This window comes from Vitis vinifera, chromosome 9 (assembly GCF_030704535.1).
Source record: "Vitis vinifera cultivar Pinot Noir 40024 chromosome 9, ASM3070453v1".
Lineage (NCBI taxonomy): Eukaryota > Viridiplantae > Streptophyta > Magnoliopsida > Vitales > Vitaceae > Vitis > Vitis vinifera.
Window position 1 is genome coordinate 6,973,660 of NC_081813.1, and position 21,724 is coordinate 6,995,383.

The window sequence follows — 21,724 nt, forward strand, 5'->3', positions numbered from 1 at the left end:
GTAGGTTCTAGCCAAACTCATGCTAAAAATAGTGTTTAATCTTCCATAATTAATAAAGGTGCTCTACGGTTGATTGATTCATGGTTAATACAAGATTGATTGGTCTTTGTTTTAAAGATCTTGACTTATGGAGCCATAAAGAGTGGGTTCAATATAAGAATGATTGTTCATTGTTTTAAAGATCTTGACTTATGGAACCACAAAGAGTGAAATCTTCCATAATTAATGAAGGTGTACTATACAATCAATTGATTCGTAAGATTGATTGGCCTTTGTTTTAAAGATTTTGACTCATGGATCGACAAAGAGTGGGTTCAATATAAGATTGATTAGTCTTTGTTTTAAAGACATTGACTTATGGAACCACATACAAAATGGAATTCTTCTTAAATATGAAAGGTAAGAGAGTATGAAATTAAATTGAATGGACCCCCACACTTCAAATTTATTTATTAGGGAGTATGGAATTAAATTAAATAGACCACTATACTTCAAATTTATTTACTAGGGAACATGGAGATGTTGCATCATCGATGTGAAGGCAAATGTAGGTTCTAGCCATGCTACTTGATCTTCCATACCTCAACATGATATTCTTATGACTTGAACCCATGACTTTAGCTGTGATTCCAATTCTTGGATTGGGTTTGGACTATCTCATTCAAAAACTAATTGGTATCCGATGAGGGTATACTAACCTTTTATAGCATTCCATCACACCATTATTTGGGTGACCAATCAATCGGTTTAAGAGCGGCATTGTTACACCCCAACACTACGTATGCATCATTTTAAGCTTTTAAGAATGAAGGTAAAGAGGTTGAAGTCTTGAAGTTTTTAAGGATGAATATGAGCTTTCATTCTTACCTAAAAAATTTGAAGATAATATGAAAAAAAGACATTTTTTTTTCAAAATCAAACTCTAAAAAGGGAAAAATGATTGAAAATAATCAAATGAAAAATGAAAAAAGCTTCATCTAAGAATAAAAATATTGATTACTGTAATCGTGGATAGCTATGACACATGGTTATAGATTGTCCTAGTCACAAAAACATTAAGCAAACGACTTAGAGCGATTTTGAGTCAAGTAAAAGTGAGTCATCAAACTCAAGTAAGAATATGAATGATTACATGAAAACTTTATTATCTTTATTGTCCCCATTTATTTTGATTTTGATCCTATAAAAGATAAAAATTCTAATAATAGGTGTGAATATGAGTTTGATAGCATTCATGATGCTTATGAAGTTCTTCTTGAAGAACGCCTAAAAATTAAAGCCAAAACCTTAAAAGTAAATAATAGGCTTTAAAGGTGAAAGAATTGAATGGCTTAATAAAATATGAAAACCCCAAACTTCTTAATGAAATTGTCACCTTAAAATCCAAAATAATAATAATAATTAGGTAAAATTTCTAGAGGTTGAACATAACTCTATACTTGATATTGAAACTCTATATATATATAAATCCTTAACCCTTGATATTGAAAAAATGGAAAGGGTCTTAAGTTATAAAAAGAGGAAATATACCTAAGTACTATATTTTTTTAATAATGATAAATTTGGGTAAGTCTTTTAGTGACAAGAGAGGCTTGGAATATCTTAATGAGTCTACCATGCCTAGTAATAAAAAAAAAATTTATTAAGGCTAAAAAAGTAATTATCATTGTCTAATTACCACATATTAGGACCATTATATGTGTACTTTTTGTCATAGGAATGATGACATGAGTGATCGATGTCACATTAGGAAGTTTGAATAGGTTCATAAGCAAATTAGCAAGTTTGTGATTAAATTTAAAACATTAAGAGATAAAATTGTACTTAATAGGAAAAAAAAAATATTCAATGGGTTTCAAAAGCTCCCACTCAGGCTAAGCCTTGGATGGGCATTTATAATTTCATATTGGTACTTCAAATTCATCTTTTAGTGTTTTTAAGACCAAACTTTTGATTAGAAAAGATAACATCATTGCATTTCAAGGTAAGGACTAAGTTTACTTAAATTTCATTCCCTTAGATTCTCTTAAGATTTTACCTCTTATGATTCCTTTAAGAATTTCCTCTTCTCAATGACTTATTCTGTTGTATAACTTAGGGTCTTATCTTAATGTTTAATCATTATCCCTACTGCTATATCGATTTTACCCCCTAGAGGTTTGCTAAATATGTTCTAAAGACTTCATTGTTAGTGTGCTAGTTGTCTTCATTGAGTCTAGGTCATGGACTTAGAGGGAGTGGTATCGATTATCCTTTAAAGTAATGTCATATGTTTGAACTAGGATCATTGATGTAGGAGTGGGTAAGGGTCATATTTGTTACGATCCTAGGGTCATCTAATTCCATGTTTATGATTTGATGAATTTTGTTAATTATTTGATTAATGATTATTTTTCTAAATAGTTCGAGTGATTTTCCAAATTTATTATTTATTGAAATGTTTCTCTTTTGTTTATTATTTCTAGTAGCACTTTATTTTATTGTTAAATCATAATGGAAAATACGTCTATGCATGAGGAGAATTTTTTAAGATCTTGAAAATATTTTTACATATTAAATAAAATTTTCTTTGATTGAAATTTTTTAAGAAAGCACTTTATTAGTTGGATTATCCACAAATGGGTCATCCGGTCCAAGCTCGGCCCATTACCATGACATTTCGGCCCATAAAATTTCTAGCCGTTGAATTTCCGAATCGGAAAGACCAGCATTTAAAAGAACAAAAACCTTGGTCAATCCGTAAGCGATGTTGTAGATAAAAGAAGATACACGCTCCTTATAACAAAAACGGCCCACTGCCGAGACCAGCAAGCCAACACGTGGACGTGTCATCCCCTTTCAGCGAGTACCCTCATTGAAAACTACACGCGAGCGTCTCTATTCTGGCACGAGGAAATAACGGTTTCCGATTTGTACTCACAAACAATAACGATAACAATTCCCAAATGTTTTCCTTCTCTGCAGACACACTCTTGACTCTGGTTTCGAAAGGCAGAGAGTCAGGGCTCCATTTTGTGTATTGGAAAGGTAGGGTTTTGAAGTTGAGAAGATTATGCGAAGCGGTGGGGAGGTAGGTAGGCGTAGAGGAGGATGTGATAGTGGCGGTGGAGGCGGTTATTCTGTGCTTTGTCGGTCATTGAGTTCGTTGTTGCCGATTGACGGAAACCTCTCGTATCGAAAGCTTTCTCTCGATCTGTACAAGCTTTCTATTCTCAAACTGGATGGCACTTCTTTTGGTAACTTCTTTGATTTTAGTTTAGTTTAGTATTTATTTTTTTGTTTCTTAGGTTTTGTTTTTGGTTTCATACCAGAATCCTTTTTCCGAGCAAACCTCAGTTGCTACATTTTGCTTTGTTGTTTGGTTGTGTTTTTGTTTTTGTTTCTTTCCCCTTGTTTGGTTTGTTTGGGAGCAAAATGGACGGGGTGTGTGTGAAAGAAAAATGCTTCACATTCTCATGGCTTTTGAAATGCTTTTCAAAATACTCAATGGCATAACAATTGAAGATTTAGAAAATCAGAGTTATTTATAGCATGTGTGCATTAGAAGAAGCAAATCGGCTTATTGTCTTGGTGATGTGTATGAATCACTCTTTTTTAATACGTCTTATGACAGGGTACAGTTTATAAATCATAAATGTTTCTTATTTAGTTTGGAGTTATTCAGCATGCCATTTTGTCACCTGGATGAGCCATTAGGAGAACCTTTTTGCAAAGAGCATTCTTTTCCTTTGTGAGAAGGTAGTGAGAATGAAAAGAAAAAAGAAAAGGTAATTATCATTTTCAAAATAAAATTGGCAAACACATTTGAAAATTTGGCAGTTTCATGTACAACTTTTAGATAATTTCCAAAGTTGAAGGGATGGCAATTTTTTAGAATTTAGAAAAAAAAAAATGAATCCTATGTTTAAGAAGAATAGGAAGAAAAGGCATGTATTATCCACCCCAATCTGATTATAAAGCATTAAAGGGCAAACCAAATTGTTTTTCAACAAACAGCTCGAAGAGAAGAAAAACATTTAGCGCATCAGATTTAGCTTTCAACAGATGAATCCAAGTAAATCTAGTATAGCCATCGACAAAATGTATATTTTATAGTGGAAAGCCCCCACAAGTCAGTGTGAATCAACTAAAGAGGTGCAGTGGTTTTGGTTAGGGCTGGGAAAAATGGGAAAGCATGATTTTTGCCAAACTGACATGAAATACAAAAACTTGGAGATAAGTTTTCATCACTAAAAAAGGAGTCATTTCAAAATTTTAAAATAGACTTGAGTACTTGTAGGGAGGGGTGTCCCAACCTCTAGTGCCATACATCAAGTTTATTTAATTTAACAAACTCTTAAGACTTGATTAAAATTATGACCAACATCAACTGATAAACTGGTAGAAAAGGTAATAACTCTTGGTGTGGCTATGGCATGATTGAGAATGAAACTAGGTTGTATCAGATGATAGATAGAGGCCATCTTTAGTTGAACCATGGAGCAAAACATTCCTCAAGCTCTTGTCCTTCACAAAACAATGATTCTTGTGAAACTCAACATAAACATTATTATCGGCAGCAATCTTAGAAATGCTCAAGAGATCTTTTGTAATTTCAAGACACAATGCAACATATTTCTAAGATCAATATACACTATATTATTGTTTCTAATCAAAAAGAAAAAAGAAAAGTAAATAAAAGAAAATAAAAGAAAATTCTAAGATGCAAGGTTTTAAAGAAAGAAGATAGTGAAGAATAACTAACATTTTGAATGCACAAAACGTGACCATTGCCCATAGTAAGCTTGTCAAGACCATTATAATCAAATTCGATGCTTAGGTTGGGTCACATGGTTCAATGCACACTGTTGAAGTACCAAGATGGATTTACTACTGTATTAGGGGAAGCAACCATTGAAGCCATTGAATTACTTTGTGGAAATTGAAAAAAAAAACTTGATCAAACTAATAGTAGCAGTTTATTGCAATATGCCTTGTCGACCATAGATTTGGCAAGTTGGTCATGGTCAAGGTCACATATCCTTCCTATTCTTATAGGGTATGGTATTGATGGTTTTGACGCTGGAGTGAAACCTTGCTTAGATGATCTTATCAGTGCTAAAGGTAATTCCTCTAGCATTAATCAAATGATAAATTGTAAACATTTTTATTAGAAGAGATAGGATTGCCTCAATCTCAAAAGATGTTGTTGGTCAAATTGTGGGTTGTAACACTTCACAACTAGTTTGGGAAGCTCTGGAACATCTCTGTGCCTCTCCTTTAAAGGCAAGGATACTTTAGTTGAGAATCCAAATGCAAACAACTAAAAAAGACTCTCTCTCAATAGTTGATTACATTGGCAAGATCAAGTAGATTGCAAACAATCTTGTTGCATCTGAAGCAACTCTTACCGACAAGGATCCTGTAATGAATTTGTTGCCTGATGTTGGATAAGAATATGATTTGGTGGTTGTCACATACAACACGATAAATAAACATTCACTCTATCAAAAGTTTTTGCAATGTTGCATAATCATGAAACTTGTATTGAGCAGTTGAATTCTTGCACGCAAATTAATCTACAAAATGTCACTTCCAATTTTACAATAGTCAGTGCTCTTAAGGGAGGTCATGACACTAGAAACAATCATGGGAATGATAGATCACACATTGGAGGTCGTAATTACCTCTCGCCAACTTGGTTAGTAGAGTGATGTTGGGATTAGAAACAACCGAAATAGGACTAACAAAGGAGGATGGCGTTGTTGCTAGATTTGTGGTTATGGTAGGAATTGTGATGGTGGATATGGTAGGAGTTGCGATGCTAGTCTCATGGCGCTTTGATACCATTATTGGATTCAAAGAAAATAGGGAAATATTTGAGAGAGAGTAGAGAGTGAATAAGGATCAAAATATTGTAGCCTTCTTGTTTCTTTTCATATATTTATGTAAAAGTTTACAACACCTATACAATCAGTTGTAATTGCTTCTAACATAGAGCTTGATTCTCTTCATGCCTTGAGCTAGTGTACATGTGAGGGTAACAAATGTTTCTAAAACTACTCTCAACATTTTGCATTAACAAAAATATAATTTAGAGAAGTTAATATTCTTAGCGAGAAAATGATTGGTTAGCGGCGTGTAACTAGAGTGTCTACTTTTCTCTTCTTGTACTTTCTTATATTTGATTACTTGTAGTCTTGTTTTTCTTTGATGGGAGGATTCCTCATCCTTCTAATTGATTGTACCTTCTTTTTATCAATATATTCCTTTGTCGTTTCCTATCAAAAAAAAAAAAAAAATATTCTTAGCGAGGAAATTTCTCTATCTCCACCTTTATTCCCTCCCAGAATATCACCTCTTCATATTCTTCCTATCATCCCATCCCCTTAACTTTGACATTGTCGTCAATGTTAGAAATCAAGAACAACTTTTTCGGTTTGTAGCAATGCCCCTTAATCCTCTTTTTAAGATGACTATATGTTTGGGTTGATCTAGCAGAAGTTTGTTGGTTTCCTTGTCATATAACGGTACACCTTTCTTCCTGTAGTTGAGCCAAGTCAAATACCTATGGGAATCCTCAGTTTGAAACATTGGTGAGTCATGAAAGGATGTGATTTTGACTTGCTGCAATGGAGTTTGATGAGAATAGAAGAATACCTTTGCATGATAATGTCTTTGTGATGGATCTTCTCCATTAAATTGAGGAAGCTCCATCCTTATGGTTTGAGAAATAATTGTTGGATTAAATTCTCTATCCCTTGGATTGGAGCTGTGTTTGTTTCTCAAAATCAAATCCAAGGATTGAGCCTCCTTGGTCTCTCTTCGCATTTGCTCCACACTTTTAAGGATATGATTACTCTTGGAGTTAAGAGCAGAGAGCATCTTCTTCATGTCATATAGTTATTGTTCTGTTTGCTCATGGAAATATTTGAACTTTCTTCCATAGTGTTGAAGGACTGTTAATGCTCTATTACACTTTAAGGACAAAGTGAATGAAAGTTAAATTCAATAAAAATGTTATTTAGAAAACTAGAGATTGAAAAGAAGTTGAATAAGATGTTGTTTAAGCTCAATGAGGAGATTCTCCCTCCTCCACTTTAATTCCAATCACTTACTCCCATTCTTCTCTGCAACACCCAAATAACCATTTCTATCAGGAAAATAGCTCTTATTGTTTCTTACCAAAGACATGTGTTTTTCAATAGGAAAGATTTTCTCTAATTTGATGTTTTCCACCTCTATTGCCCACTCCATTTGCAGTGGTACCCTTGATTTGTGGTGACTCCGATCGATGATTAGACTGGGAAGACGATTATAAGATGTCAGAACAGCAGGAGCCTTATCCTGAAATGGCTGGCCCATTGTCCAGAAATCTCTTCGGAAAATGCTTTTCTAATGCAAATTCCATGTCCTTTCTTCTTCTTTTTTTTTTTTTTAAAAAATAAGTTTAATTCCAAAAAATAATTCCCATGTCCATTATTGGACAGAACTTTCATTCTGTTTTTCTTAATATGATTCTATACTACAAAAATTTTGAAAATCAGAACATTAAAAATTTAAGCAACACGTGGGTTATGCACCTAATATTTTAAAGAACATGTGGGTTCTATGTTGAATTGTTTGGATTAAAATTTTGATTGTGCAGATGTTCAGGTTGCAAGGAATGCGAAAGTAGCAGAACTCAAACAAGCAATAGAGGAAGTTTTTAGTTTGTCAACAAATGAAGATGAAGAAAACATTTCATGGTATGATCATATTTGATTAACGCAATTTGGGGTTACAAATAACTTCTCCCTTTTAATTCATAAAAGAACTTATACAACATAAGGCCAAGTACTATCTCTTTTATCCTCAGGTTAAACAAGGTAGTTTGAATTGCCCAGCTTTGTGCAGTAGACCACTTTAGAAGCATATCTTAAATGATTACAATTCTAGAATATATATATATAGATATAGATATCGATGATATTTGCTTTATATTTTTTTGTATGGGTTGATCTCCTAGGTTAAATTGAATTAATATGCTTCATAATTTCTTGATGTGCAGTAGAGGGGTTCCTCATGTTTCTGAACTTGAACAAATTGCTATTTTATAACCAAAAGAAAAAAAAAAAGATTTTCTTGGTTAAATTTTTGTCTTTTCCTACATGTAAATCTGATATACGTGCAGGTCACATGTGTGGGGGCATTTCTGCTTATGCTATGAAGGACAGAAGCTAGTGAATGATAAGGCACATATTCGAGATGTTGGGATTCAGGATGGTGATCAGGTTAGTGCTACTTTTTATTCTCATATGAAGTGGAACCCAATAAGAATTTAATATCTAGCACAGTCCATTGCTTTTGATATTTACAAACTGAGGGTTACATTTTCATGCTGGGCTTATGAAGAGTAGATATACTTTTCTGGATGGTTATGTATTTGCATATTTGAAGCTGTCATTGAACTGATTCTCTTTTGCTTGACTAAATTTGTGGCATCAAATATCGATGTATTTTCTGTAAGAATCGCATGTGAAAGTTTCAAAATGAATTTTGACCCCTGATTATGTCGGGAATCTTCTGACTGTAGCTCCTTAGCAACATAACTGGTTATATTGGTTTTGCCTTTCAACATGTTTATTAGGTTCAGTTTAGATCATCCTAAGGAATTTAGATCAAATATTCATTTGAAATGTTTGGCGAAAGTAGGTGCTAAATGTGATGTACAGTAACTACCATCCTGCATTATCTTTTGTTTTTCTAATTTGTTAGAATTTTCATTAAAAAAATATAGATAAAGTACCCCCTTAAGGGAAAAAAACATGATCTTCAGGCTGATTTTATATATATATATATATATATATATATATATATATATATATATATATATATATATATATAATTTGCATTTCACAACAAATGCTAGTTACTCAACCAACAATTTAATAAACCCTTAGAAAGTATCCTAGATGGATGTTACAATGTCAGTGATTGAAGTTCTTTAATAATTTTTGCCAAAGTGAATTGACATCATGCTGCAGGCCCCCTTTTTTTGGGCATTATTCTCAGATGTGGTTGCTACTCCTGTAACCCTGTTGTGGTACCACTAGCCAAGGTGGTGGCATCATCATTTTTTGGACCAATAATTAGAATATGGCATGAGGTAGATAAAAATTTGTGGTAATTCTTTTATCTTTTGTGGTTAAGGAGAGAATCTCACACACAGACACCCCAACCCCCAACACACCCAAACCCTCTCTCTCTCTCTCTCTCTCTCTCTCTCTCTCTCTCTCCACCAAACATCCACACTCACTTCCCTCTTTTTTTACTTTTGAGATTCTGCATTAATCTTTTGAATGGTTGAGCCTTTCTTTAGACTTGTGAATCTTCTGCTTTTATGACATAACTTGTAGGACATGTTTGTAATGCTGGAATAAGAAATGAGAATGAAAAATCCTTGTATTGCCTATTCATTATCGCGTTTAAATTACTTATTAGAAACAGGAGTAGATTCAGATTTCATTTTAATGGGAACCAAAAGTCATAGTTGTTAGGGTTTTGATTTCTCTTTCACATGGTTTTATAATTTACCTCCATTTCCATTTCTATTCCCTTCTTATTCCTGGGTACCAATGGATCCTTAATGTTTTATCACAAAAGAGAAAAATTGCCTTTTCCCAATCTTCTATGTTTTGGGATGTGATCACATTCCTGAATCTGTATTAGTGTTCTCTTCTTTCTGTTCCCTAGTCCTATTTAGGGGTGTTAACATTATATTCTTGTATTTTATTGGATTTGAGTTGCTCCTAGCAACCTTCTAATACATTTTCTTGCTTGGGATGGTGCAGCTTCAATTTATTCAGCATATAACAACCGACCGTAATTCTAAGAAGAAACAACCTAAAAAAGAGAGTGTTGCCTGCAGACAGTCCCAGATGTAAGAAATTTCTTTGTTTGTCTTCTTTGTCATTACAATATATATGTACACAGGCATGCACATGTACACACAATAAACTCTGCTGCTTGATACTGTTTTATGAATTGTGGCATTCACTCATTGTCTAAAATAGTTGGCCATCTCAAGTAGGCCTTAAGAGATTTTGATCTGGGTATATTTGAGATGGGATCTTTGTTCTGGCACCATGCTAAATCACAAAGCAGATGGGTTCTTTGTGAGACTAGACAAAGGATGTTGTTCACTACATGACCGGTGGCAAAGAAAAGTACATCTTGTGCATCATTTGGATGACACAAGTCATAACACCATACACAAATTTTAACTTCAAACATTCCATGAGGTCCAACTCCTGCTCTTCATCTCCCCTTTTCGGACCGAAATTCAGGATGCAACATGGTTTTGAGAGGTGGAATGATCCCACTGAACCCTTCACAACCTGTATTGTGTGATGACCGAACCCCATGGATTTTTCTTTTGTAGCATAGTATCCTGAAATCATTATATACGTTTCTGAAACTATAATCCTGAGAAATGGAACTAATACCATTATAATAAAAGGTTGTTTGCAGGATCAAGGCAGCGTGATGGTGATGGAACAGAAGACGAGGAGGAAATTCCCATGCCAGAGTTTAAGCTTGCACACTTCTTGAAAGGGTGGCTCCCATACTCCCGTGCACGGAGTATGGGAAGAAGAGGTTCTGAAGGTAGGATCTGTTCTTCAAGATTTGGTGGGCGTTGCCTAGGAGTGAGATGCAGACCGGGAATCATACGTCTTGGAGCATGAGTAGGATCCGACCAACAGAAAAAAATAAATATTAGCAGTGGCATATCTTACGTAATATGCCTGTCGAAGCCAGGTTTCTCTTGAGCTTAAAGTGTTCCACGTGCAACTGTAGGTTTAGTTTTTCCCCTGAGGAAATTTTGGTTGCCATGGGCATATGAGAATTTGATGTTAAGTTTTAGGTTTTTCTCCCCAACTTCTGGCAATTAAAAATATTAAAAATATCTTACAAGCTTTTCCACTGTATATAATAAGTCTGCAAAATTTAGTAAAAGAGAGACTGTTTTTTATATTTAAATTTTCAAATAAAATTTTGTTATTGAAGATAGGAACGACAATGGCCTAAAATAATTTTCATCCCGTCTAAGTACAAAGGTTAAATGGGGTGGTCAATTGATCTCATCTTTAAAAAGTTATTTAAAAAGAAAAACTTTTTTCTAAAAATTAATTTTAAATTTTTAGTTACAATAAAAATAAACATATTTTATAAATAATTAAAATATTATAATTTTTTATAAATTTATTTTATTAAAAAGTAATGTTTTCTTACTTTATATGTATTAAAAATTTTAAAAATAATTTTTTTTATTAAATTACCCTTAAAAATTAATTTTATATATAATTAAGACGAAAAATGTAAATACCCTAATCAATTCCAAAACCCGTCACTCTCGTTAATTTTAATTCCTAACTCGTCTAATTATTAATGAAGTTGAATCCATCCGGAATTCAATACATTGCAAATTTAGGATCTTTCATTCCTTTTAATCATTTAGTTTTCATCTGTATCACATCTTTCATCCTTTTAATCCATTATTCCAATAATGATAAAATTCAGATTCTTTCCAATTTTTTATTTACTATTTTATTTGTTCTTTTTTAATTTCAACATTTTTACCCCTTGGTTTTGCTCGGCGAAACCCCCACCACCAAACCCAAGACCCAACAGTCGCTGACTCTAAAGCCCCCTCCGCCGCTGGGGCCACCACTGCCAAAATGATAGACGGTGGTGTTTATTACTGCGCATAGAAAGCGACCACCAGCCTCCATGATTCAGAATTAATTGGGACAAACATTTTATGGGTTGGGATTCTCGCTGATTTCAGAATTGTTTCTATGGTTTTTTTTTAATTGCTAATTGAGTAGACCTCTCCTTCAATTCGCTTCTTCCAAGAACAATAAGTGGAAGCCAGAGTAAATGTCAAAGAAAAAGAAAGGGAGACAGCTCGAAATACAAACTGAGAATAAAAATTAAGCTGTTGGGGCTCGCTTCAGTTGTTAGGTCTAGCAATGCCTACTTTGAGACTGCTAGCACCCACTCACAAGCCATTTCTATTGAAATCAAGTACAGTGGGGCACCCTCTTGAGCACACCATTCAACTCTTAAAAGTATCAGCTGATACCAAGAACTTAAAGTTTGGTAAAATGATCCATGCCCATTTGATCATAACCAATCAGGCCACCAAAGACAACATAGTTCAAGTCAACTCTCTCATCAATCTTTATGCAAAATGTGATCAAATTATGGTCGCCCGCATACTATTTGACGGAATGCGCAAGCGAAATGTAGTCTCTTGGGGTGCTTTGATGGCAGGATATTTCCATAATGGGCTTGTGTTGGAGGTTCTTAGATTGTTTAAGACTATGATTTCAGTGGATTATATGCGTCCGAATGAGTATATATTTGCTACTATTATTTCTTCTTGTTCTGATAGTGGACAGGTAGTAGAGGGTTGGCAGTGTCATGGGTATGCTTTGAAATCTGGATTGGTGTTTCATCAGTATGTAAAGAATGCACTTATTTGTATGTACTCAAGGCGGTCAGATGTGAAAGGGGCTATGAGTGTTTGGTATGAAGTGCCTGGATTGGATGTTTTTTCCTATAATATAATTATAAATGGACTTTTGGAAAATGGGTATCCAAGTGAGGCATTGGAAGTTTTGGATAGGATGGTGGATGAGTGCATTGTGTGGGACAATGTCACTTATGTTACTGCTTTTGGCCTCTGCTCTCATCTTAAAGATCTGAGATTGGGCTTGCAGGTTCACTGCCGAATGTTCAGGACAGGGGCTGAGTATGATAGCTTTGTTAGCAGTGCAATCATAGATATGTATGGAAAATGCGGTAACATCTTGAATGCAAGGAAAGTTTTCAATAGGCTGCAAACTAAGAATGTGGTCTCATGGACGGCAATCTTGGCTGCTTACTCTCAAAATGGGTGCTTTGAGGAAGCATTGAATTTCTTTCCAGAAATGGAAGTTGACGGTCTGCTGCCTAATGAGTATACTTTTGCTGTATTGCTGAACTCCTGTGCAGGTATATCTGCACTGGGACATGGGAAGCTATTACATACACGTATCAAGAAGTCAGGTTTTGAGGACCATATTATTGTCGGAAATGCTTTGATTAATATGTATTCAAAGAGTGGCAGCATTGAAGCTGCACATAAAGTGTTCTTGGAGATGATATGTCGAGACTCAATCACTTGGAGTGCAATGATATGTGGACTATCCCATCATGGGCTTGGTAGAGAAGCTCTAGTTGTGTTTCAAGAAATGTTAGCTGCCAAAGAGTGTCCTCATTATGTAACTTTTGTTGGGGTTCTTTCTGCTTGTGCCCATTTGGGTTCAGTGCAGGAAGGTTTCTACTATTTGAATCAGTTAATGAAACAGACAGGCATTGAACCTGGGGTGGAGCACTATACTTGTATTGTTGGGCTTCTGTGTAAGGCTGGACGACTTGATGAAGCTGAAAATTTTATGAAGTCTACACCAGTTAAATGGGATGTTGTTGCTTGGCGAACTTTGCTCAGTGCTTGTCATGTCCATCAGAATTATGGTCTGGGGAAGAAGGTGGCTGAATTAGTCTTACAGATGGATCCTGGTGATGTGGGAACATATATCCTGTTATCTAACATGTATGCCAAGGCAAAGAGATGGGATGGGGTTGTGAAGATTCGAAAATTAATGAGAGAAAGGAATGTCAAGAAGGAACCTGGGGCAAGCTGGATAGAGATAAGAAATAGCATCCATGTCTTTGTTTCAGAAGGCAAGACGCACCCAGAGTCGAATCAGATTTATGAGAAGGTTCAGGAATTATTAACTATGATAAGACCAATGGGGTATGTGCCAGATATTGCTGCAGTATTCCATGATGTTGAAGATGAACAAAAACGAGAGTATGTTAGTTATCACAGTGAGAAGCTGGCAATAGCATATGGCCTTATGAAAACACCTTCCGGAGCACCTATCCGTGTCATTAAGAACCTTAGGATGTGTGTTGATTGTCATTCTGCTGTGAAACTCATCTCGAAGGTCACAAACAGGATGATAATTGTTCGAGATGCTAACCGTTTCCATTGTTTTGGGGATGGAGGTTGTTCCTGTGCAGATTACTGGTGATGAAATTGCATTGCTTTTGCAGCTCAAAGGTTGAAGGGGGCCATCATGTTGCAGACTGTCGGATGAAGTATGTTGCTGAAGTGCTAAGAATGCAGCATTGTCATTTTAGAACCATTTCACATGTGATGCACTGTGTTGCATTAATTTTTAAATTGTGATCTTGTCTGAAAGCTAATTTTTAGTCAACAGTTGATAAAGTCAAATGATCAATTATGGAGATGGCTTGAAGATGATGATGCTCTGGAGCGTCCTCTTAGCAGAGAGTATGTATGATGAGTCTAAAATCTGGGAATGTCATCCCCCTCATATTTTCTAGTCATGTATATCTGGTACATTGCACATGTTATGTTCACATCAATCCTTTTATTTTGTAGGTGGTTCCTTTTGCCATAAGGAGTGGCTGGTGTACAATCCACTTGTTTAAGGATGAGAACAAACCCTGCATAAAATTGGGTATGCCTTTGAATCTTTGATTGTAAATTCGAATTTTATCTTTCAATTAATTGAGATAATGCTTCCAAATTTCCAATTATGTGAGCTTAGCAATCTAACTTAAGTGAACTTAAATATATTCCCATTTTGTTGAAGTAGGCTCTATTTCATAGTTAGCAAAAGAGAAAATCCTTAAAATACACCAACAGAGTCGCACACACATTAAGTATTTGAAAATTCTGGGTCCAAGTAAAACTTCTGCTTCATTAATAGTTTTTGAGAAGAATAGAGACAAAGTGAGATAGCAGTCCTAGACATCAGAAATAACAGCTCTCCACTTCTAGTCCATTCCTCTTATGTTTCTGTTGTATGCTTTCTTCAATTTTAAAATAAAATGAATCATAAAGAAGCAATGCTGAACATCACAACTCACCAATATCATTGCTTCCACTACTTGTAGCTGGGAATAGGAACACGACCTGATTCTATATGCTTGAGAACCCAAATAAGGATCTCATACTGTTGCTTCACCTCCTCAGTAGATTTGCCACCCACAGCCTTGGCTAAACTTTGCCAAGGGTCCCGGTGTCCCTGTCAAACAGTTTTTTTTGGTTTGGAGCCCATGAGCCAGAGCTCGACTCCTTGAGAGAGCTTGATGCTATCCCACACAGAATATGGCAGGCTACAGGGACTGGTGGGGTTTTCTATTTTTGGATCAGATTCAGAATATTTAATATCTGAATCTGGTCCATTGTCATATGGTGCCAAGGGGCTGGAGGGGTTTCCTATTTTTGGATCAAATTGAATGATAAGTCCATTTATTGAGAATCCTAGTTTTCCCCACAGAATTGTGTTGCTCTATAATCATCTACAATATAGTGCCTTTGCTCCATTCTTTTTCCCCTCATGTAAAGAAGTTTTGGCTTATTATTCTGATGCAGGATTGTGTTCCATACAGATTTTTCTGGTATATCATAAGCCATACCTTCACCCAAGGTGATTCAGCAAGTTATCTTGTTCACTTTACTTTTATTGACCAGGAGGAAACCCACTTCTCTACTTTTGGTTTTCAGGGTGAAGTAACCATATTTTTCTTATCTCAGGTTTCCAAAGATGAACATGGAACGGTTGATGAGTAAGTAATAAAGAACAAAATAAACTTTATGTTGTTTGATTTTTCATGAAGTGCATTTCCTATTAGATTTCAGCCTCATTTGGAATAGCTTCTTGTTTTAGGCTTTGAGTGGAAGCTAAAGCCGAAGCCAAAGACAATTTTTAAGGGACAATATTGATATTGTAAAAGGTATATTAAACATGAAATAACTAATTATATAAGCTAAAATAAAGTTTCTACAAGAAGTAACATTTTTTTCTGGCTTTCATATTAAGCTCATTTTTAAGTCATAAGTTCTTTAAACAAAATTAATCAATTGGATATAAAAGCTCTTATTGAGCTTAAAAAAGGAGTTTTAGCTTCTCAAAAATCAAACTAAACATGACCTTACTTTATTAAACATGCAGGAACAAAGGTAGGCGGCTTGAGTTGTGTCCAAACTTTCTTATTGATTCCATCCATTTGATTTTGGTTATGAATCTTATGATAAGGTGGGTGATACATTTAGATTTTTATTTTTTATATGCCTAATAAGTTCCCTCCTTTTTGTGTTTTTAATTAAAAAACTTGAAATATCACTTGTGGAGGAATGAATTCATAAATAACAATTAAAATATTCTTCTTAGTTTACCTTAGTATTAATCTTTACATGTGGATGCATGAATTCATAAACAAGTAAGATATTTTTTTACTTTACCTTGGTTTTACAAGTGCGAAACCCTCCATAACACATGCATGTCCTTCTAGCTTTGTGCTAGAGATTTTGAATTTCGAGGGCAACAAAGGAAGAGATCAGAAGATTATTTTCCAAGAAGCTAATTTTTTTTATTTTAAATCATGATGCACTTTAATATATTTATAAGCATGAAAATAAATTGTAACATTTTTCAATTTTTTTAATTTTACAAAGTTTATTGATAATTTTACATTTATTGTAATATTATAATTTATTTGTAAATTTAGAACATTTATAACTTCTTAATTCATTGGTGAATTCATAATTTTTGTTTGTAACCTTATAATTTATTGTAAATTTACAACTTTTATAATTTTACAATTCATTAGTGTCTTTATAACTTTCTTTGTAACTTTATAATTCACTTACGTATTACAATGTCTATGATTAATTAACTTATTTATATGTTATGAACCATCCATATTTCAAAGTCAATTTTGTCTTTTCTTAGTAAGTTAAGATGAGGACATGTAACACGGGATCTTTATGGGATTTCTACATCTTTAGTAAGTTTATTCCAAATAAACTTGTCAATTGGACTTATATTTAAAACAAATTGTAATTTCACCCAAAGATAAGATCACCTCTATCTTAGTCTCTTATAGTTTGTTTTAAATATAGTTGCAATTGATAAATTTATTTGGAATAAACTTACTACAAATTGGAGATCCTATAAAGGTCTCATGCTACATGTCTTCACCTTAACTTATTGAGAAGTGACAATTGACTTTGAAATATAAAGAGTTTTTAAAATACAAATAAGTTAATTAATCATATGTATTTACTTTACAAGTTAAATTATTATAATATACAATAAATTGTAATGGTTGTAAATTTACATCGAATTAGTGTAAGGTTAAAAAAAAAAGTTGTAAAAGATACTAATGGGTTGTAAAGTTATAGATTTACGATAAATAGTAAGATTACAAACAAAATTTGTAAAGTGACAAATGAATTGTGAAGTTACAAACACTGTTAATTTACAAATAAAATATAATGTTACCATAGGAGTAAAGTTAGCAATAAACTTTGTAAAGTTCCAAAAGTTGACAAAATATCGTAATTTATTTTTATGATTATAAATAGAAAAAAGTGCATCATGATTAAATAAATAAATAAATCAATTTGTTAGAAGATACTCTTTCTATCTTTTCCTTTGTCTCTCTCAAAATTTTAAATTTTAGCATAAAGCTAAAAGGACATGTATGTGAGATTATAGAGGGTTTAGCACTTGGAACCCTAAGTGAGGTAAAAAAAATATATATTTGACTTCTTGTTTATGAATTCATGCATCCACATGTGAAGATCAATGAATGATTATTACGAAAAATATTTGTCATTGGCTTTCTAGGGTGTACGATTCTTTCGATCTTTGACTTATCCTCAAAGCCAATTAGATACAATTTATGTACTCATTTTTGCCAAATATTTCTCAAACACTTTTTGACTCAGGTTTTGTTAATGGATTGGCAACATTATCAACAGAAGTTATCTTTGTAATTTACTATATCTCCTATCTTGGAAATTTCCCTTATCAAATGAAATTTCCTTTTGGTATGCTTGTCTTTTGGCAAGCTTTAGACTCTTTAGCTTGTATAATAGCACTATTATTATCACAAAATCATGTGATAAAAGATTCAACTATATGAACAACATGAAAAGCATGTATGATAAATTAACTTAATGACTTAATAACTTAATTTAAGTCCTTAGGTAGATTAATCGTGTTTGATAAAATAATTTAATATTACTATTTAAAGATGAAAACAACTTTAAGTTTTAAATTAAAATAGTTAACTTATTTTTAATTTCAAATCTTTTTTGTATCATTTGCCTATATTTAATGAAATATATTTTACAACCATGACTTTACATCCATGATACATTTTTTGTAGTTATTTTTTTATTATTATCTTGTATATCTACAATATTTTAAATATGGATATTTAACATAAAAAAAATTATTGATTAATATTAATAAAAATATATATTAGTTAAGATTAATAAGGGTAAATATGTGAATTTGATCATTTAGAATTAATTTTTAAAACTCAAAGTAGTTTTTTTAAAAAAAAGAGCATCTTTACAAAATAACTCAAATAACGCTCTTCTATTTTAAATTTTTAAAAATAAAAACATAGAAAATAGCACTCTTCTAAAACAATATTTATACTTGAGCAATTTTTTAAAACCTATAGAGTTAATTTCATTCACAACCCTTGAGGTTTATTGTAAATACACTAAGCCGTCATTAGTTTCAAATGTTATCAATTAGCACATTTATAAATGTATTTCATATATAAAATTATTTTTTTTTAAATAAAATTTATTTCTCAGAGAATTTATAAACATCCACCTAAATCTTTTTACATAAAATCTAGTTAAAATAAATAAATTTTATAAAAGAATAAGTTTATAAGGATGCTAATATATATGTCTTTATGATTGTGATATAGTCTAGGACATGCTCTATGATATTTTCTAAATGAATAAAATACATAATATTAGTTTCAAATTATAACATTAATAGAGTAATAGACTAAAAAAACTATTATAATTGCAATCTCATGAATTGTATCATTCACATTTGAAATTCATTTTAGAGTTTCTCAATTTCATTAGTATTAGCTTTGCTCTCCTCTTCAAATGTTTTTTTTTTTTTTTTGCTAAATGGTTTATCTTTTTTATAACATATTTACAAACCCCACTGCGTAGGGATGGTAATAGGGTGGATTTTTACGATTACCTTCCTTGCCCCTAATAGGATATGTTTAGGGTTAAAATCAAAAGGTTTGAAATTTTTTCTTTTCAATTTTTTTTAGAGCTAGGATGAGTTTAGGGTGAGGTACGGGGGTTGTGTGGTATGAAAAATTCTCATACACACCTCACTTTGTCTGATTTAAATTTTTTATTAGGACAAAGTCAAGATAGGAGCAACTAGTTTTGATCCTGCTCTATTACCATCCATATTACGTAGTCTATGCATGTGACCCTTTACCTCCTCTCCAGGGATACATGAATTAGAATATAACTAAAATTAATTAATGTATCAAAATATACCATACACTTGTGCAAAGGTATTATTTGGACTTGTACTTGTAGATTTTGAATTTGAACTCTCAATCTTTTTATTTTTTTCTTATAAATAAAAAAATTGTTAATAATAATAAAATGAAGTTACGAATTGAAATATTTTTATGTAAGAATATCAAGAATTCACCACAACTTCAAAACATTGTTGACTCTTATCATGCTTTTTGGTGTGGACTTGAATATATAGACTCGACCCTACCTACTTCTAAATTATTTGCACAATTATGCAAATGTGTCTTACATGTTTAGTTGCATATGAATTGGTTATCAAATATACAACTAAAAGTAATTAGGTTTGAATTAAACATAATTAATTACCAATTCATATCGAACAACAGTTATACTTCATCTACCTAGTGTAGATGGAAACACTTGTTTCCATCCTATTGATAGCATTTAATACACTTATAAAATATTATGTAAATAATATAATGAGCAATTAATTTAAATCATACATTAATAAATAGTATAATGAAAATTTAATTTAGATTAGATGAATGTTGTTAGGAATAAGTTACACTTTTCACTTTAATAAGTCACAAAGCAAATATCATACATGAATAAAGATAACTTAGGTTAGTATAAAAGTAGGAAATAGTCTCCATAATTATTTCAGAGGATGACCACCACTTTCCCTTGTACATCCTATAAAAGCTCTCTTAGGCAAGGCATTTCCTCTGAATTTCATGTCCAATAAAGGATAAATTAGATCTCATAACCTAGTCTACAAACCAAAGGATTTACTGCATCTCTAACCATGTGACTATTGATTATGAATGAATGCCCTATGGAGCCAACACATTGGCCATTCGTTAGAAGAATGGATATGTAACCAGTACAATATAATATTAGAATGTACATATAAAGGCAAGTTAGAAAGTCTCTGATATAAAGCAAATGAAGAAAAGACCTCTCACCCTTGATTAGAGAAATGTAAGACTCATTGATCACCCCATCAATGATTCTTTAGAGTACCATAGAGCTCTCTAACACTCGCAGATTAGAAGAATAGCGAAGGTCAAGGGCATGGATTATGAGGTAAGCTAAGAGACGACATGCATCTATATCATAAACAAAATCCCTATTAAATCGTTAAGTAGAATACTCAAATCTTGCCTCTCTTTCCTTTGAATTTTCTTTTCCTGTCTTTCATTTTTCTTCTCAATTGGTTTTTGGGCTGGCTTTGAAACTAGTGATGTGGCTACAAGAGCTTAAGGTACTTGCTTGGCTTGTGGTCTATCCTCATTCTTTTTATTGTGAGCTTCTTGCAATGCTTGCTTTTGTTTTGTGACTTTGCAAGGAGGGTTACCAATGACTACCCCACCACTACTCTAGATTTGGTGCTAACTCTTCCTCCTTTTTTAGTCATGGGTATCATAATCAAAAGAGGTATCACCATCATTCTATCGAACTACTTTCCTTTTTAGTCCAACACTCACCCTATAATTTCCCAAAGAAAATAGAATTCACATATATGCCATTAACACCAATCAATACTAACACCCTAAACAATTATAAAATAACCTAAAAGAACTAAAATGTACAAGTGTCAAAATAACAAAATGAATTAGTCCAACACTTTTTTAATAGACCAAGAAAATGCAATGTCCATGTAAACTTTATCCTAATTGTCAATCCATCATTTGTTATGCCAAAAAACTCATGTATTCAAGCATTGAAAAGTGTCTAATTGCAACAAAGAATCCAAACACGGGTTTCCCAAAATCTAGGGTTTCCAAGAAATCAATGGGACTCTAAGAAAGCAAAATAGAGTGCATTCTATCAAATGAAAATACAAAATGGCCTAACAAAGCATCATTGAAGTTAAAAATCACTTTCTAGCATGTTTTTGAGCAAGCTATTACTCCAAAACCCAATGTATTGCAAATATGAAAAATTAGAATGGTAGAAATTGGGTAGAAAGACTAAGAATACCTTTGAAGTAACAATCACTCAATGAGAATTCTATAAGTTTAAAATAGTGAAGGTGGTAATTGTTGGTCATCGCAAACCTAAAATGGGACTGAGTTTCAAATGAGAATGGAATAGATTTACAAAAGGAGTCTTGAATTTACTCTTCAAAATTCAAATTGATTAAGTTTCAATATAATTTATATTGAAAATTTTGAAATGATGATATCCACAACTAAGTTCTCATTTTTCCCAAGGAATTCATGTGTTCTAAAGAGAAACCTAAAAGATTTACCTTTTCTTGAGGTTTATCCCTAGGAGCTTTACCATATC

At 32.9% G+C, this 21,724-nt stretch overlaps 2 protein-coding genes across 5 annotated transcripts; both read left to right on the forward strand.

The window, feature by feature from the left end:
- Positions 1–2,760: 2,760 nt before the first annotated feature.
- Positions 2,761–10,946, forward strand: LOC100262712 (uncharacterized). The gene is made up of 5 exons (XM_002265259.5): positions 2,761–3,236; positions 7,628–7,727; positions 8,153–8,252; positions 9,813–9,901; positions 10,481–10,946. Exons 1-5 carry the CDS (start codon positions 3,053–3,055, stop codon positions 10,704–10,706), a joined length of 699 nt encoding a protein of 232 aa, XP_002265295.1. The 5' UTR covers positions 2,761–3,052; the 3' UTR covers positions 10,707–10,946.
- Positions 10,947–11,520: 574 nt separating this feature from the next.
- Positions 11,521–16,670, forward strand: LOC100242188 (pentatricopeptide repeat-containing protein At5g39680). 4 transcript variants are annotated; one of them, XM_002265222.4, is made up of 7 exons: positions 11,521–14,172; positions 14,288–14,368; positions 14,480–14,558; positions 15,479–15,533; positions 15,641–15,672; positions 15,774–15,840; positions 16,059–16,670. In XM_002265222.4, the coding sequence occupies exon 1, from the start codon at positions 11,994–11,996 to the stop codon at positions 14,103–14,105; it is 2,112 nt and encodes a 703-aa protein (XP_002265258.1). In that variant the 5' UTR covers positions 11,521–11,993; the 3' UTR covers positions 14,106–14,172; positions 14,288–14,368; positions 14,480–14,558; positions 15,479–15,533; positions 15,641–15,672; positions 15,774–15,840; positions 16,059–16,670. The 4 variants fall into 4 exon arrangements, with proteins under 4 accessions (XP_002265258.1, XP_010654801.1, XP_059595530.1 ...); XM_010656499.3 differs by having other exon boundaries at positions 11,524–14,172; positions 14,295–14,368; XM_059739547.1 differs by lacking the exons at positions 15,774–15,840; positions 16,059–16,670 and having other exon boundaries at positions 11,576–14,172; positions 14,295–14,368; positions 15,641–15,748.
- Positions 16,671–21,724: the final 5,054 nt, after the last annotated feature.